The 17,218-nt window shown below is 38.7% G+C and overlaps 1 protein-coding gene across 1 annotated transcript; it reads left to right on the forward strand.

Moving 5' to 3' along the window:
- The first annotated feature begins 6 nt into the window (after nucleotides 1-6).
- Nucleotides 7-15,869, forward strand: PNPT1 (polyribonucleotide nucleotidyltransferase 1). Its single transcript, XM_053973989.1, has 29 exons — nucleotides 7-197; nucleotides 1,628-1,688; nucleotides 2,004-2,078; nucleotides 2,528-2,633; nucleotides 2,952-3,001; nucleotides 3,472-3,535; nucleotides 3,621-3,668; nucleotides 4,332-4,445; nucleotides 4,660-4,846; nucleotides 5,001-5,052; nucleotides 5,737-5,794; nucleotides 5,943-6,039; nucleotides 6,133-6,235; nucleotides 7,045-7,115; nucleotides 7,733-7,769; nucleotides 8,519-8,585; nucleotides 8,687-8,776; nucleotides 9,069-9,122; nucleotides 9,227-9,333; nucleotides 9,908-9,979; nucleotides 10,076-10,139; nucleotides 10,688-10,771; nucleotides 11,259-11,342; nucleotides 12,079-12,185; nucleotides 12,267-12,322; nucleotides 12,885-12,963; nucleotides 13,332-13,379; nucleotides 13,732-13,890; nucleotides 14,631-15,869. The coding sequence occupies exons 1-28, from the start codon at nucleotides 7-9 to the stop codon at nucleotides 13,885-13,887; spliced, it is 2,382 nt and encodes a 793-aa protein (XP_053829964.1). The 3' UTR covers nucleotides 13,888-13,890; nucleotides 14,631-15,869.
- The last annotated feature ends 1,349 nt before the right edge of the window (nucleotides 15,870-17,218 follow it).

The raw sequence follows: 17,218 nt of genomic DNA on the forward strand, positions 1-17,218 counted from the left end.
GGCGCTATGGCGGCCGCCACGAGCTGCGGCCGCGCCGCGCTGGGCGCGCTGTCCCGGGATGGCGGCGGGACCGCGGCGCGGTGGCGACGGGTCCTGCCCCCGGGCCGCCCCTCCCTGCCCTGGGTGCCCGCTCGCGGCGCCGCGGCGGGGCCCAAGCCCGGGCCCGGGCGGGCCGTGACGGTGGAGGTGGGCGGCAGGTGAGGGGCTCTGAGGGGTGTGGGAGGGCGGCAGGGCAGAGCGCTGTCCCGGCTGGAGAGTAAGGCAAACGCAAGGAAAAACTGGTGCAAAGTGTGGCATGTGTTGAGGCTATCCTCAGTCACGACGTTTTTTGATGTCGGATCTTGGTGTGCTAGCAAGCCTGATCAGCGAGAAAGGAGCCCGGAGCAGTGGAATCAGCCTTATCATCTCTGAGTCAGGGGCATCCGGGAACTGAGGCGCCCTAAGGATGTAATAAATCAAATTGTTGATGGATGTCTATGTGTACATTGCCAACTCAGCAAAATATTCCAAGCCACCGAGTTGATCAGAGGGATGGAGATCTATCTGCTGAGGAAAGGCTTGAGAGAATTGGGATTGTTCAGCCTGGAGAAGAAAAGCTTTAGGGCGACCTAATTATGGCCTTCCAGGACCTGAAGGGAGCTGCGTAGAAAGATGAAGAGACTATTTGTGAGGGTGTGCAGTGACAGGACAAGGGGGAATGGGTTAAAATTGAAAAGTAGTAAGTTTAGATGGGATATTAGGGAAAAAAATCTTCCCTGTGAGGTCCTGGTACAGGTTGCCCAGAGAAGCTGTGGCTGCCCCATGCCTGCATGTGTTTAAAGCCAGGTTGGATGGGGCTTGGAACAACCTGGGATAGAGAGGGGTGGAACTCAGTGATCTTTAGTGTCCCTTCCCACGCAAAGCATTCTGTGATTCTATAGCTGAACTGTGTTCATTATATCAGTGAAAATCACACCTACAGGTCATAAGGGCCTTGCCCAGGAGTTCCCCTGAGCATGTGAACAAGTTACGTGGGATAACTTGTATAGAAATTACTAACTAATCATAATAGAGGGGCTGTGCTTGCGAAGGGACCAGCTTTGGATTTCTGTGTATAAATAAAGTCATGGAAAGTCAGGAGGGTGTGCTGGACTTGTGCAATAGCACCCAGCACAACCCTGGAATAAATAATCCATATCTTGCTCTCAAGTGTGTCCTCATTGCCTTGTTGCTCTCCATTCTCTGCCATGAAGGAGGGAATATTCTGCAGCTGTGGTGCGATGTGTGCAAGCAGCTCCCCTTGCCCTTGAGGGTCTTTTCCAGTGGCTAAAACCCAACTGGAACAGGTGATGATTCACCTTTGTGATGGGGATAGCTGATGTGCTCCAAGGCTTTGCTTCAGTGTAAAAGAAGCAGGACACTTAAGGCTGAAGCAGGACACTTGAGGCTAAAGCAGTTGAAATGTAAATGGGTTTGTTCATGTTTGCTCAAAGAGTTTCAATTTTTATATCTAAGGAGGATTTTTATATCTCTTGTGAAGCATAGCCTTTATTCTCTGCAGTTGAGGCTACAGGTGAATGTAGAAATTGCTGGGAAATGTACATGAATTCACTATAAGCTCATGTAACAGATTGTTTCTTTCCTTTAGAAAGATGGAGCTGTCTTCTGGAAAACTTGCAAAGTTTGCTGATGGATCTGCTGTTGTTCAGGTAAAAACAAAAAAAAAAAAAGTCAAAATTTGTCCTGCTTCAAAATTTCTGAAACTTGAAAGTCGTTGTTTGGGCATCAAAGCCTGTGGGATATAGAGCCTCAAGTGGCAATTTCGTCCCTAACAAGGGGACAGCTGCATTTTATAGGAAAAAATTGTTTGAAAAGCAAAGACAGTGGTGTGAACTGTGGATTTATGTGGTGGTTTTCTGCAAAGTATAATTCTTAAGAATTACTGGTTTGTGAATAAGTTTAGAACATTGGGAGTTATTTTCTTTTCAGATAACTTCAGTTTTTACCTAATTTTCTTAACACAGCTAGGTGACACAGCAGTGATGGTCACAGCAGTCAGCAAAACCAAGCCCTCTCCATCTCAGTTTATGCCATTAGTGGTAAGTACTAATGACAGAATTAGTTTTGTGCTAATCAGTGATCAACTTAGCAGTCATAGTCCTTAAACAGTGGAGTTCAGGGTGCTGGGGAGAGTGGGGAATGCAAACAGTAGATGACAGACCATGGACTTGAGAATTACAGTTGATGATAAAATCCAGGATCCCTGTGTGGGTGAGGGATGAGCCCTGGATGTTGCCTGCCTTGGCTTTAGTAAGGCTTTCTTTAAAGGTTTTGTGAACTTTGCCATACCATCCAAGCTCAGATGTTGGGGTTTGATTGTGTGGAAAACTGGTTGGATTGTGAGGCTCAAAGGGCTGTGATTGTTAAGGGTGAGAAGTAGATAATTGGGGTTGGAACTGGATGATGCCAAGGGTCCCTTGTGGGGGTTTCTGTGGTGCTGCAGTAAATAATCAGTTGTCATTAATAATACCTGAATTTTTTTTGGAAGGTTGACTACCGGCAGAAAGCTGCTGCAGCAGGAAGAATTCCTACAAACTATCTAAGAAGAGAGCTTGGTTCCACTGATAAAGAAATTCTTACAAGCAGAGTAATAGGTAGGCTGAAACCTTTTATTTACAATGTACTTTAAAATGTTGTCATTTTCTTGTGAGTGTTTGAAAATACAGCCATTTATAATGCTGTCAGAAAACAAACATGTAATTTATTTATCAATATGATTGAAATTTTAAGGTTATATGTGTCATGCTAAATACATTTCTGGGTTCAATGCTATTCTCTCTCTTTTTTTTTTTTAAACCATTTTTGTCAGTTTCTTGTGGGGTCGTTGCAGGACAAACTGAATATTAACTACTGAAACCCAAATTCTTTTGAATTCTTATGAACTTCTTACGAAAAGTTTATTTCCTTTGCAGATCGGTCAATCAGACCACTCTTCCCAGCAGGCTACTTTTATGATACACAGGTAGGTCATGCTACCTTCAAAGCAGAAAACTTGGATATGGCCAAGGAAAATTTCATTATACAGGCCCTCTTTCAAGAAAAACTATTTTTATTAACATCAAGGAAGAGTTTGCACTTCACAAATAAGTGTAATGTTGCTTTTTAGTCTGTCTTATGTCCTTGTCTTAAATTATTTATTATTACATCCTTCGTTCCAAATTTTGTTGTCAAGATACAGGAGCAAAATTAAAATTTCCTCTGTACAATAGAGGAAAGATGCTAATAGTAAATATTTTATATATGATGTGATACAATATTATCTATTAATGGGGCTTTATTGTCAGCTTTCTATTTTAAATACCTGGAAAAAATTTCCATGTGAAACATAGACTTCTGTAGATATGTGGGGTTTTTTAGTGTCCTTAGTTTTGTATTGACGGTGAATAAAAATGTATAGGTCAAAATTATTTATTGTCTTTTATCTTATGCCAGATCCTTTGTAATCTTTTAGCAGTAGATGGTGTCAATGATCCTGATATTCTGGCAATTAATGGAGGTAAGAAGGCTGTGAGAAATTGGTGCTTTGGTGGGTTTTAATGAGATCAGGTTTTTTCTAATCCAGATATTTGTCTTCCTTTCAGCTTCTGCAGCACTTGCCTTGTCTGATATCCCCTGGAATGGTCCTATTGGTAAGTAAACATTTTGAAATTATGGGTGATTTTAATGTAGTGGAACATTTAGACCACAGGTGGTACTTTGTTTTTTAAAGCAGAAGCTGAATCTAAACATTACATTTCAAGCATTGGAAATAATTTTACAATGGATAGGATTATTGCACTTCAAGGGTTTACTTTTTCTGGACTAAATGGAAATAGTCTACTATAGAGACCAATAAGTTTTCTCTTAAGAGAAACACATTTATTGAAAAGCATCACTTGGAAAATAGCTGGTTCAGAATACTTTTCCTCACTCAGAAAGAGATTTATTTCATTGTGAGTATTTTCTGGGAAGAGAAAAGATCTGCCCAAGAACAAATATTGAACAAGTATCTTCCTTTCAGCTGCCTATTTTTTTCTAGAAAACATGTGCTGAAATGACAAAAAATTCCCAGTACACTCACAGCATTGTGTGTAATACTGGCATTATTTGCCCTACCCAGTAATAGTACTCAAAAGAAAAACTGAATGGGTAGTTTTGTCTTCTAGATTTAATATCCAGTCAACATGCTGATATGTTAAAATTAGTATGTAGCTTTAATTATTGTTATTAGCTGTGTAACTTTCAAAGTAAAGTGATGCCTTAAAGAGCTTCCTTATTATAGTAATAAATGATTTTCTGGAGTTTCTTTGCAGGTGCAGTGAGGGTAGGGCTGCTGGATGGAGAGACTGTTATCAATCCAACTCGGAAAGAGATAGCCTCTAGTGCTCTAAATTTAGTTGTTGCTGGAGCTTCACAAAGTCAAATTGGTAAGTAGGTTAATTGTTGTCTGTTGAGGGCTTGGAAATCTTTGCAGATGTTTTCCTTATCTTTGAAATGTGGGGTTTTATACAATAGTGGGAGCAAACAACAGTGATAGGTAACTTTTGGTTAAGTAGATTCCCTCATTTATGCAGTTTAATGTTAGATTGCTGTTGAACAATAAAACAGGAATTTACTGAATTCTTATCCTTCCATTGCCAGTTATGTTGGAAGCAACTGCTGAGAACATCTTGCAGCAAGACTTCTGCCATGCCATCAAAGTGGGGGTGAAGCAGACACAGCAGATCATCCAGGGCATTCAGCAGCTGGTGAAGGAGCAGGGTGTGGTCAAGAGAACTGTCCAGAAATTATTTATTGCTCCTGAAGAGATTGTGGAACTTGCAAAGAAGTAAGTTCAGAACAAATAATGCAGATGTAGGAATGTTTATGAGTCTGGTACTTTCACCAAATACTTTTCAAATATTTAGTCCTCAAAAAACCTCCTAGTTATAGAAGTGTTTTTTAAGCTGTGTTTTCAAAAATTTTTCCTTTTCTCCCTAAAGACTTGCTTCTAACAAGATATATGCAGTGTTCACAGATTCAAGCCATGATAAAGTAAGTAACCAATCATGATTATTTTTTTAATTAAAATCATAATGAAACTGTAGTAGGATTGAGTTCTTTAAGCTTTTTAAGCTTATTTCCTTCTTAAGGAAAGACTGAATTTGCCATGGTCTGGTTGACAAAGTGGTGATCAGAGGTTGGACTTGATGATGTCAGGGGTCTTTTCCAACCTCAGTGACACTGTAATTTAACATTGTCTCCTTCCCTGCATGTATTTGTAATAATAATAATAAATTGTTCTCTAAGTTCTTAACTTGACAAGAATATTTGCTTTTATTATGTGGAGGTGGAGACTTCCTTTTCCCAAGAAGTCACATGAAAAGGATCGGGGGAAATGGTTCTGGTTGGGCACAAGAGCAATGTTCTCCTTGGGAAAAACTATCAGTCACTGGGATAATCTCTCCCCAGGGAAGTGGTGGATTGCCCAATGTGGGACATTTTTAGGATTCAGATGGGGAGGGTGCTGGGCCATCTTGTCTAGACTGCTTTTGCCAAGAAAGGATGGACCACACAACCCTTGAGGTCTCTTCCAGCCTCATTATTGGTTTTTGAATTTGTGTGACAGTTATGTTTCTTATTCCTTAATTTTTTTGCAGATCTTTAAACCAAACAGCCCCAAACCTCTGTTGTTGTTCTGCCCTGTAGAGTTAACTGCTTGCAAATCCTGTGTTCTAGATTTCAAGAGATGAGGCGATCAACAAAATAAGGCTTGAAACAGAAGAACAGCTGAAAGGTATTATTTTTTGTTAATATTTTGAGAATACTTCAATGGAGGTAGCACTGCTTGGAGTTAGAGTATCCTCTTTGTTGGAAGCTATTTTAGTAAAAGTTCTATAAAATTAATTTCCCAACTTCAGATGCAATTTTTTTTCTATACCCAGAAAAATTTCCGGAGGCTGAGCCTTACGAAATCATGGAATCTTTCAATGTGGTTTCAAAGGATATTTTTAGAAATCTAGTGCTAAATGAATATAGAAGGTGGGTGTATCAAACTCCTACTGATAATATTTCTGTCAGCTTTTAATCCAAGACTATGGTTTAACTGATCTCTTAATTTCTCTTTGTCATTAGGTGTGATGGGAGAGATTTGACTTCCCTCAGAGACATTAAATGTGAAGTGAACATGTTCAGAATGCTTCATGGATCAGCCTTATTTCAAAGAGGTCAAACACAGGTAGTGTCACTTAAACATCAGAAATTATCAATGAATTATCAAAAGCTGAAAGATTTGGGTCTTTCATTTAAATGCCAGGTTTTCTTTTTCTTCACATTTAAATAGTAATAAGCAGAAGTGATGTGTAGGTTGGTAAATACATTGGTGTGTAGGGCACTGCTAAATTGGGCACATCATGAGAAATCTTTTAAAAGCAACTTCATACGCAACCTGAACCAATTAGGGAAATTTTACCAAAAAAATTGCAATAATGAGAGGATTTTTTTTTCTCTTCTTTGCCAAAAGTGTCAGCTGTTGGGTGGATTGAATTAAGATCGTACTCGAGATTTGGTCTTCTGTACTTTTATAGCTCCTTTTGCTAGAAGACTGTTAGCCATCGATCTGACTTCTTATGACACTGACTTAGGATGGCAGTTGCAGACAGTGATTTACTCCTCAGTGTTGTCCCCTCTTATCCCACTAAAAATAACACCCGCTGCAAGTCCGTGTGGGAAACGGGCACAAACATCATTGTGGCTGCAGCTGGCCCTGTCTCTTAAATGTTTCTTAGGGAGCAAACTTTTCTTGGCTCCTACTTAAGGAGGATTAAATTAGTATTTTTAAATAGGGTTGCTTATAAGGATGTGTGATCTTTACAGATAAGGAATAAGTTTGTGTGTTGGAGAGAAAAAGGTTCTACAAGTGGTAGTTATGGCATCTCATTTGCTGCTGAACGCGTTCTTTTTGATTCTTCATAAACAGTAACGTTTGTGAAGGCTGGAAGGGCTTAAGTGGGGTTTATTTTTTATTCTAGCTCATTTTTATTTTAGGTTCTGTGTACAGTTACATTTGACTCTCTAGAATCGAGTGTAAAGTCAGACGTTATCTCCACAGCAGTGAGGTATGTATGTCTTGGTGCTTTGGCAGTAGTAACAAGAGGGTGAGCATTTAAGCACATTTGATAAAATTCCCTTGAACTTCCATGTAGATACTTTTTTAGGACTGAAAAATGTGTAAAATTAGACTTTGCAGTGGCCTGTTTTTCAGAGATCATGGCAGTGAGTTTGTGTTAGGGTGACATTAATTCCAGAGCACACATTTGAAACTGGAGAATGTTACAAGTAACATCCAGTCTGGTTTAGGTATTTAAAATATTTGTGGAAAATTTAACTTGGGATGTAGCAAGCTGGTCCTTGTGCTCTGAACACTTTATTGCTGACGTGAAATTCACTCCCTTTAAAGCCACACTTCAGTGATGTCACCCCAGTGATTTCATCCCAGTGTGGGAGCTTTTACATTTTAATGTCTCAGCTTTACTGTAGCTAAATCTTTGACACCCCAGAAGAGTTTGTCCATGTTCTCTAATTTTGGTAACTGTGGGTGATCAGCAAATGTATTGATTTGCTGGTTTTAGCTGGGTCCATTTGTAAGCATAACAATATTAGTTTGAATTACCTGTTGTGTGTAAAACATGTTTGGTTGCTCCTGTTTTGACATGGTCTTGTTTTTAATTATTAGTGGAATTAAAGATAAAAACTTCATGCTGCATTATGAGGTGAGACTTTTCCTGTGTTACAACTTTCTGCATGATTTCACAGAAGGGCTTCATATCTTGCTTTTAAAGGTGCAGTTGATCACTTCCAAGGTTATAAATTAGCTCTAGATTTGCTAAAATATATTTATGCTAATTCATGCATGAATTTATATGAGCAGATGTGCTGGTTTCCTGAAAAGCAGTAGGTAATTTGTAAATTGGCATTGTATACAGGCTTTTAAATGCCATAACATTAGGTGAGCTCCTTCAGAACAGGTTCTTACTGAAAGCAGGATTAACCTGTGCTATTATTTTTAGTAAACTCTTATGTTCAGCTGACATGGCACAGCAATAGTAAATAAATGCTTTTACATCTTGGATCTCTCTCAGCCTTTGGAGCTTGCCCAAAGTATTTCCTACAGGCAGATCTTGTTCCATTATCTCTGTGGCAGAAATAACATTTCTGCTAGGTTGTTTGACAAATTTCTTTGGAGGAAGCCTCTTATGTTCTTTCTTAGCTACCTTGCTACAGCTTTTATTCTCTTTTGTCCTGTGGAAGTACAACATTTACTAAACATTATCTAAACTGGTCCTGGTTTGCAAACCAAGTGACTGATAGAAGTCATGTGGTGGTTTGATTATTTTATTTTTAATGTATATTATCTTGAGATGCACCAACACTTCAAAGATGGGGTTTTTTTAAGTGTATGTTTTAAAACGGAAAAGAAAAGCAGGTTAATTTTCTGTGTATGCATTTTTTTCCTTCATAGTTTCCACCTTATGCAACCAATGAGATTGGCAAAGTTACTGGGATGAACAGAAGAGAGCTTGGACATGGTGAGTCCAGACTAGAGAAATCCCATGCTGAAAGTTCCAGTATTTTATCTGATTTTTATTGATGGATCACTTAGTGGTTGTTTTGGGGTTTTTTTAAACAGGTGCACTGGCAGAACGAGCTTTGAAACCAGTTATACCCCAGGATTTCCCATTCACAATCCGAGTTACTTCTGAAGTCCTAGAATCAAATGGTATTAGGATTTTCTTGTTTTTAACCTGATGCTGGAGACTAAATTTGGTTCTTAAAAAGCTTTGTTTTGACAAACTTGATTTATAGGCATGCTAAATAATAGATTTCAGTTTAAATGTTCTTAGTAACTATTACCTGAAATACTTAAAATAAAAAGCATGTTCATGAAGAATGGACCTTTCTTGGTTTAATAAAATGGTATTTGGGGGCATTTTTATGCTATAGGATGAGGAAAATAACCTACCCATTTTTCAGTGTTTAATCCCTGTTTTTTTCCTGTATTCCAACTCCAGGGTCTTCCTCAATGGCTTCTGCATGTGGTGGAAGTTTAGCATTAATGGATGCAGGTACAAAATAAGACACTTACAAGGATAAACTGCATGTGATAATGTGCTACAGGATCTGGAAATGACCAAAGACTACAAAAATTGGGGTTTTTTGTCACTTCTAGGAGTTCCGGTATCAAATGCAGTGGCAGGTGTAGCCATAGGCCTCGTTACCAAGTGCAGTCAGGGAAAAGGGGATATCGAGGACTATCGCTTGCTGACAGACATCCTGGTGAGTGCTCCTCACATTGTTCTTGTTGAAAATATTGTATATTTTCAGCTTACTGCTGAAAAATTCCTCTTGTGGCCTTCTTCTGTAACCTTTTACCCAGTCAATTCTGGAACATCACTCCTGGAAAAATCAGGTGCATCTTTTGTTTCATCTCACAAATTACTCCCTTATTTTGAAAAAATTGTATGAAATGTCCAGTCATGTTTCTTATTTTTCATGTTTTTCGTTATTTAAGCATTCATAAGCTTTCTCATTACAATTAATTTTGTCTTTCCTCATGGGAGAAAAAAGATTAATAATTTACTGAAAGACAGTACATATTGGGTGGAGATTGAGCACTTGGAAGAGTGGCTGGGGAGGAAAATGTGCAGCCACTGACAGTACAAGATCAGCTGTGGATCAGAAACTTGTCCACAAAAGCTCTTGATTTCCAAGGAGAGAAAGGAACAGTGTTAATTCTGAACAGCAAGATAAAGCTGAAGAAAACTTGGAAGTCTCAAAAGTAATTTCTTTGTACTTTTGATATAGTGGGAGAAAATGACTTCAACTTGGTTTTGTCTGTCTGTGGTGGCAGGGAATTGAAGATTACTATGGAGATATGGATTTCAAGATGGCAGGCACCAACAAAGGGATAACAGCACTGCAGGTATTGTGACATGAAATTTTCCTCAAGTGAAACTCAGGGAGAGTATTAGAAGAGCTTTCCTGACATGTTGATGGCACTTCATTCTTCTCATGTCAGGTTGATCTAAAGCTGCCAGGAATACCAATAAAAATTGTGGTGGAAGCTATTCAGCAAGCTACAGGTAGGTCTGTTCTTGGATTTACACCCATTTTATTATATTAAATGATAAATGGGATTAAGTTGTATGAAACTAAACAATAAACTATTCATTTTTCATTCTCATTGTGGAAAAAAACAAGCCTTCTATCTTTATGACACCGGTTTGGCTTAATCAATAAGCTCCAAACCAATTTGAAAGTAACTTCAGCCATTACATGATTTGGACTAACACGCGTTACATGACTTTGTTTAAATTCAGCAGGATAAAGTTATTAAAATAACAGCAAACTTCCTCTCATTTCACATAAATTCAGCTATATTTACAAGTGAAACTTGCTGCCATCTGTATTTTGACATGTGCAGCTAAAATATTCTTGAAGCACATGAGAAAATGAAGCTATGTGCTTTAATAAGGATTTAAAGAGTTGGAAAACTTTCAGCCTGGCATTCCTCAGCTAGGCAGGAGACAGGTTTTGACAAGGAATGTTTTACTACTGTATAACAAAAACTTCATATATTTATTTTAAGAATGTACAAAATTACTGATTTTTTTATTATTATTCCCTCTAGCTGCAAAGAGGGAGATTTTACAAATTATGAACCAAACACTGGCAAAACCCAGACCTAACAGAAAAGAAAGTGGACCAGTTGTAGGTAATGTTATTGTGTGAATTCATAGCTTTCATAATTACCTTTTTAGCAATAAACTTCTGCTTAAAATACCTTTTTTTTAAAATGATTGTTACATATTTTTGCCCTTGCCCTGTGGGGATAATTTGTGAAGGGGTTTTAGTTATTTTTTTGTTATTTTGGGGGGATTTTTATTGCCACATGGGGCAGCACTCCTATTTCAGTGTACACCAGAAACCACTAGTAGAATTTATGTGAAGTTATGTGAAGCTCTCACAAAATGAGAATTGATATAAATGAGAGTATCAGTATGGCTTAAGGTAATTTACAGTTGTCGGAGTGTATTCTGTGTCTTCATTTATTTCAGTTCTTACCTGTAAATACATCCCTGTTCAGCAAATACGACAGGCAGCCGTAAGAGATTAAAAGCTAAAGGAATGTGCCCTTTCATGTGATAGCTTTCAAGATGATTATACTTAGCACTTCAAAGGATTTCTAAATGTTCTTTCAGAAACTATCCACGTTCCATTATCAAAAAGATTAAGATTCGTTGGTCCTGGGGCTTACAATTTGAAAAAACTTCAAGCACAGACTGGTGAGACATTCTTGGTTCCTGTGATAATTTATCCTCACGTGTTCCCTTTGTTTCAGACTTGTATGTTGAACTGTTTCAATGCTCAGTGCAAACTGAAAATAAAAAAAATCTGATATCTGTAGAGCACAGGTGGATGCTCTGCTTGGGACCTGAAACCCTTAATGCTGTGGTGAACTTGATCAATGCTTCTCAGGGGATTGAGGTGGAGAAAAGGAGGAAAAATCCTGTTTCCCTTTGGTTGTAAGCCTGTCTGGTCTGGCCACAGACCTCTAGAAGGGCAAAGAATGATACCATTCTGCTCCAAAACACTTTCATTTCCCTCAGGTATTAATGCAAGTATTATTAAAAATCTCTGGGAAATTAATTCATAACCCTCAACATTTTATTCAGGATTTTTTTTCCTGCCTTTAAAGGATTGTAAAAATAATTTAGTGTTCTTTTATGGCCCACAAGTTTATCAAGGTATTTGCAAGGAGGTGGTGGCCATATGCAGTTGTTCAATGCCTAAATTGATTAAATAATTTATTATTTAATTTATTATATAATATAATTTATAATACAATAATATAATTTATTATTAATTTATAATATAATTTATTATTAAAAAGATTAAATAATGATTAGAAGTCTGAGGTCTTAATGAGTGTGCAAAACCATTCTGCTCTGAGCAAGTCTTTACCGAGTGTGACTTTTCTGCAATGTGCCCCTGACTGCTGTCCTAAATCCCCTTTTTCAGGTGTGACTGTAAGTCAGCTGGATGAAGAGACATATTCTGTGTTTGCCCCCACACCGGGGGCAATGCACGAAGCCAGGGAATTCATTGGGGAAATCTGCAAAGATGATGTAAGGACAGACTTCTGCCTTCTTCAGTTTGCTCTTTGTGACTTTGTGTCTTACTGGTTTCTTTTCTTTTTTCTTCTACAGCAAGAAGTTAATTTGGAATTTGGGGCAATTTATACAGCCACAATTACTGAAATAAGGTATAAAGAGTGCTTTGGAGTTGAAATTAACTTATTTACACAGCTGTATTCCTGATACCTAATTATGATGTAAAATAGTAATTGTATTTTTAAGAGTGACAAACTTATGCTGGGGATATTGGCACTTGCATAATTTCTGATGTTTTTTCTGGTGAAATTATTTTGTTTCCTGATAAAGCTGGCTTTTTTTTTTCTTTTTTCTGTTTGTTTAGTATTTAGAATGTCTCTAAATTATATAACTTAAAGCCTTTTTCAGCTTTGAATCTGAAAGTGGTGGTATGAATTTGCTTTCCGGTTTTCATCACAGTATTTGTCTTGTAAAAATTACATTTTGGGTGGTACCTATTACTGAAATACTGTCCTGAAATAAGAAATTCTCATCCATTTTCAGTTAAGGAAAAATGAGAGGACATGTTATGGTGGATGAAAGATTTCTAAAAAGGGATGAGTAAAATTTTGTTTGTGAGAAGTTTGTAAGTGCTTGCTTTGGGGACCATATGCAGAGTGAAATGTGGACTTTTCTTGATGCCCTTTGAAATAACTGTGCTGTTTCCTGCTGCAGAGATTCTGGAGTGATGGTAAAGCTGTACCCAAACATGACCCCGGTATTACTTCATATTTCACAGCTGGATCAAAGAAAGGTAAGCCATCCTTAAACAGGTATAAAATGGGCAATTAGATTTTTTTTTTAACCAGTTGGCATGGCTGTAACACACTTATTCTTGTTCCACAGTCCATTTCCAGGTTAAAAGCTGTTAATTAGCAGCACTTTTTTGTTTGAATACTTCCTGGCCTGTACTTAAAGCTGCAAAGAATCAACTGTGTGACTCCTCCTGCAGTCATTTTTACACCAAGTTCTTTGGCTCTGCAATACCCTTTTCCATGTAATATTCAGAAACCTGTTGTTCCTAAGGTAGTGCTGAGCCACTGGATTGAAATGTAGCATGAAGAGCCGCTGAATGAAGGGATTTTTATAACAAACTCTGATAATTTTATTTCTGTGTTCTAGATTAAACACCCTAGTGCCCTGGGATTAGAAGTTGGACAAGAAATTCAGGTAATTTTTTTTTAACATTAAAATGCTAATAAAATGCTGCTTGTAGTTTAAAACTTGATTTTTTTTTCCTAATTTTTTATATAGTGTTTATGAAGCAAATATTTTTCCATATTGGATTCCCTTTCTGTGATAGTTAAAGGCCTGATCATTCAAATTAGATTTATTTAATGTCATCGTCTTGCTATCTAGGCACCACAGTATTTGACAGCAAAATAGGCTAAAGGATGCCTATTTCTTGCTTTTCTAGCATCAAACTGAAAAAAACTCAAACCCAACACCCCATCTTTTAAGGAAAATGCTATTTCCAGCTCTTGAAGTTGCTCAGTTTGAAAGCACTTTGTTTCCTTACCAGGTTAAATACTTTGGCCGTGATCCCACTGATGGCAGAATGAGGCTTTCACGTAAAATTCTGCAGTCCCCAGCCACCAGCACCCTGAAAACCCTGACAGAAAAAAACAGCATTGTCCTGGGAGGGGCTGTTCCACAGACATCCACCTCATCCCAGTGACTGGTAAGGCCAGCACAGCAGCTTCAGCTGACTCAGGGCTGCACTTGACAGCTCTGCTAAAGAATTGTGCCAGTCTGGGTTTGTACTGAGCAGTTACCCCTCAGTGCTGTGCAGGGACTGCTTGGCAGCTGTGTTGGAGTTTGTTGGGAGTTAACAACTGGCCCTTCACACACTGTAGTTGTAGAAAGTTTGATACTATAAAATTGGTTCAAACGCCTTGACGGTCTCTGGCAATCTGGACAGGCTCTTCTGTCCAAAACAAACTTACTTATTCATCTCCAACATACTTTTTCTCTACCTTTTAAAGAAAAAAGCCCAAAGAGGGTAGTGGAAGAGAAGAAAAAATAAGCTGCTTTCTTGATTAAGTCAACAGTAGAGAAGATTTCAGTCAATTAATAAAATGGCCAAAGCTCTTCCTTAGAAGTAGTTTTCCAGCATGTATTTGACTGTTAGAGGGCTTATGCCTCAGCTTTTCCCAAAATTTGTGTGGGTTTTCTTGTTCTTGGAAAGCTGCTAGAATAGGAAGGGGTCTGATGTTAAAATCAGGACCAGTTACACAGCAAGACTGGCAAATGCACAGTGCACCAGTGGGAACTCAAGGCAATCTGTGGCAACCTTCTAGGAATGATTGACAGCACAAAAAGAAGGGAAAATTCACTGACAAAATCTCCGTTTTAAGGAACATTTTTGAATCTCATACCTTGATGTAATGAGTTGGTTACAAAGTGTTTTCTCTCTTTCAGGAAAAAAAGATGTGATAGTTGGTGAAAATACCAAGTGACCTTTGCTAGAACCTCTACATGTCCTCACAAGAATCTGCAGGTGGATGGTAGTGAATCATATTTATAAAATAGACACTATTTATGCTTAAAGGCGATGTAGAACTTCAAGGCCTTCAAATTTATTAAAAACTTTAAAATAAAACCAGGAGCAAGCAATGCCCTCATCTTGTGTAGCAAAGTTGAGATGAGAATACAAGAACATGGAATTCTGTAGACTGAGAAGATATTTCAGTGCTAAAGGTTATTCTCCTTTGAGTTATCCACTCAAAATAAAACTGAATATGAGAAGTAAGAACTGAGCAGCTCTTCTGTGGGAGAAAGAATTATCCTGTACGCTTGGTCAAGAGTCACACTTGGCCAAAGTTTTACTGGCTTTTCAGTGTACAGGAATGTTGAGCAAGGCATAAAGACTTAGAAGTATCACCTTTAACATGATGGATGCTGTTTTAGATTAATACATCACTCTCAAAATGTTCAGACCTGCTACAATATCTGAGCAGAATTTGGCTGAAACATCACCCCTTGTCACCTGGGTTCATTAGCACTGACTTTTAAAATGCATAATTAAAACATTAAAATTAAAATACTTTTTTTGGAATGAACAATTGGTGTGATAAATATTTCCCTAAAACACTCTCGTTAAGAATGTCTTAGTCCTATTAGTTACGTTGCATCAGTGGGTTCACTGATCTCTTTTAGACTTCAAAACATTTCCCAGGGGCTCATGAGAATGACTTGTTTTTCTACTGTGAGGTATAGACTTTGAAAATCAAACAGGGTCCTTCTGATGTTCACCAATTTGTATGCAGGACTAATAAGAAAATCAACTTCCCACCTGGTGGCAGGTGGGCTCTGAACCACCTGAAAGAAAAAACAAAGCACTGGGGAGAGGAGAAGTGGGAATACTAAAAATGAGTCCTTTTTTTTTATTCTAACTTAAAGTATTAAAGAAGAAAGAAATGACTGGTATGCTGCTCTGTAGTTGTCTCTGTCTTTCATCATGTAAGACTGAAAAATTGAAAAAGTTTGGAAAGATTGAAGAAAGATTTCCTTGGCAATCTTTTCCTCCTCTTTGAGGTCTGTGTCTTATTATTTCTTAGTAAGAATTCAGATGTGACTTCTTACCGTGACAGTTGCCTAGTACATGATTGTTACATATGAATAATGTTAATAAAATTATGTAGGTCAATGTTAAAGAAACTCAGATGTTGCCATTTCAGGTAACTCTTCCCAGAAATGGACCTCCCCAATCTATGTGGATTTCCAAGGTTTGTCTCCCTTTATTGTACACTAAATTCTGAGAGGCTGTGTTGTGAAGCTCGTCTCAGTAAAGCAGCTACTGCAGTGCTGGGGCATTGTCTGTTTGGTGGATGATGATAAAGGAGCAAAATTACTTTAATGTTGCTGTGGCAGAACCTGTACAGTCAGCCTGACTTTCTGCATCTGGAACCAGCTTTAAGCCCTATGGGAAGGGGCGGGGGAAGAGCACACTTGGTAACTGGCTGGGAGGAGCAGAAAGCAGCTGCTCTTACCTGAGGAGAGAAGCTCAATGGGAGCCAAGAGTTGAGTAAGCGTGTGCTGCTCTGACCCTTCCTGGAGGGAAGGACATCCTGGACTCTCCAGGAGCTGGCGCAGGGCCGTGGCAGGAGTAGCTTGGCTCTCAGGTGGGATCAGCTATGATCAGAAACCAGGTGGGTCCAGAGTGCTCAAGAGAACAAGCTCGGTGACTTATTTCTTCTTTCTTACTGCTCAACATAATTAGCTTCTGTAATAACCTGTCTTAAATGGAGTCATTGAAAGAAATTGCCTTGGAGAGTGAAGCTGGACAGGAGCAGCATTGAAGCAGCTCAGGAGGGCCAGAAATGCCTTTATTTGACAAGTCTGAAGTTTTCATGCAAGTGCAAAGAGTCAGGAGCTGAGGTATCTTTAAATGCCAGCAACAATTATTATAAGTGCTATCCTAAAAGCATAAGAGCTGGCCTAATTGTACTTCTGGGGTGACCTGCCAGAGGGAATGATACAGTCTCTTAATTTCACTCCAAGAAATTTTAAGTGATTTAGGAATGAGTTGCCTGTCTTGCCTGGGAAAACAAAAAAAGGAGCTCTCTGCTGCTCATGTAGTGACACTTGTGAGTTGCTCTGTCTTCTGTCTACCCTAATGAAATCCTTTGCTTTGATGAAGAACACAGAATTCTCAGAATTGATAACTTGATGGTGGTAATGGAGAACGATGAGCTCCTGGCAGGTGCAACACCAGCGTGGAAAATGTTGCTTTGCTTTCTGTGTGTCTTAAAGAGCAGAGATTTGGATGGTTTCCTGGTCTTAGCCTGGGTTTAAATCCAGTATGTAACATTTGTTGGGGCAAGTATTGCATGTCTTGTTGGGGAAAGCCCCCAGAATTAACTTGCTAGTTGTGGGTACCAATGGCAGGGTCATCCTGGGCTTTACAACCCCCTGGATGCTGTTTTGGGTCAAGAGAAGCCCCACATCTGAGTGAGTGCATTCCCAGTGAGTTCTGGAGTGATGTTTTTCCACAGAGTTCATTGAGT

Source organism: Vidua macroura, chromosome 3 (genome assembly GCF_024509145.1).
Source record: "Vidua macroura isolate BioBank_ID:100142 chromosome 3, ASM2450914v1, whole genome shotgun sequence".
NCBI lineage: Eukaryota > Metazoa > Chordata > Aves > Passeriformes > Viduidae > Vidua > Vidua macroura.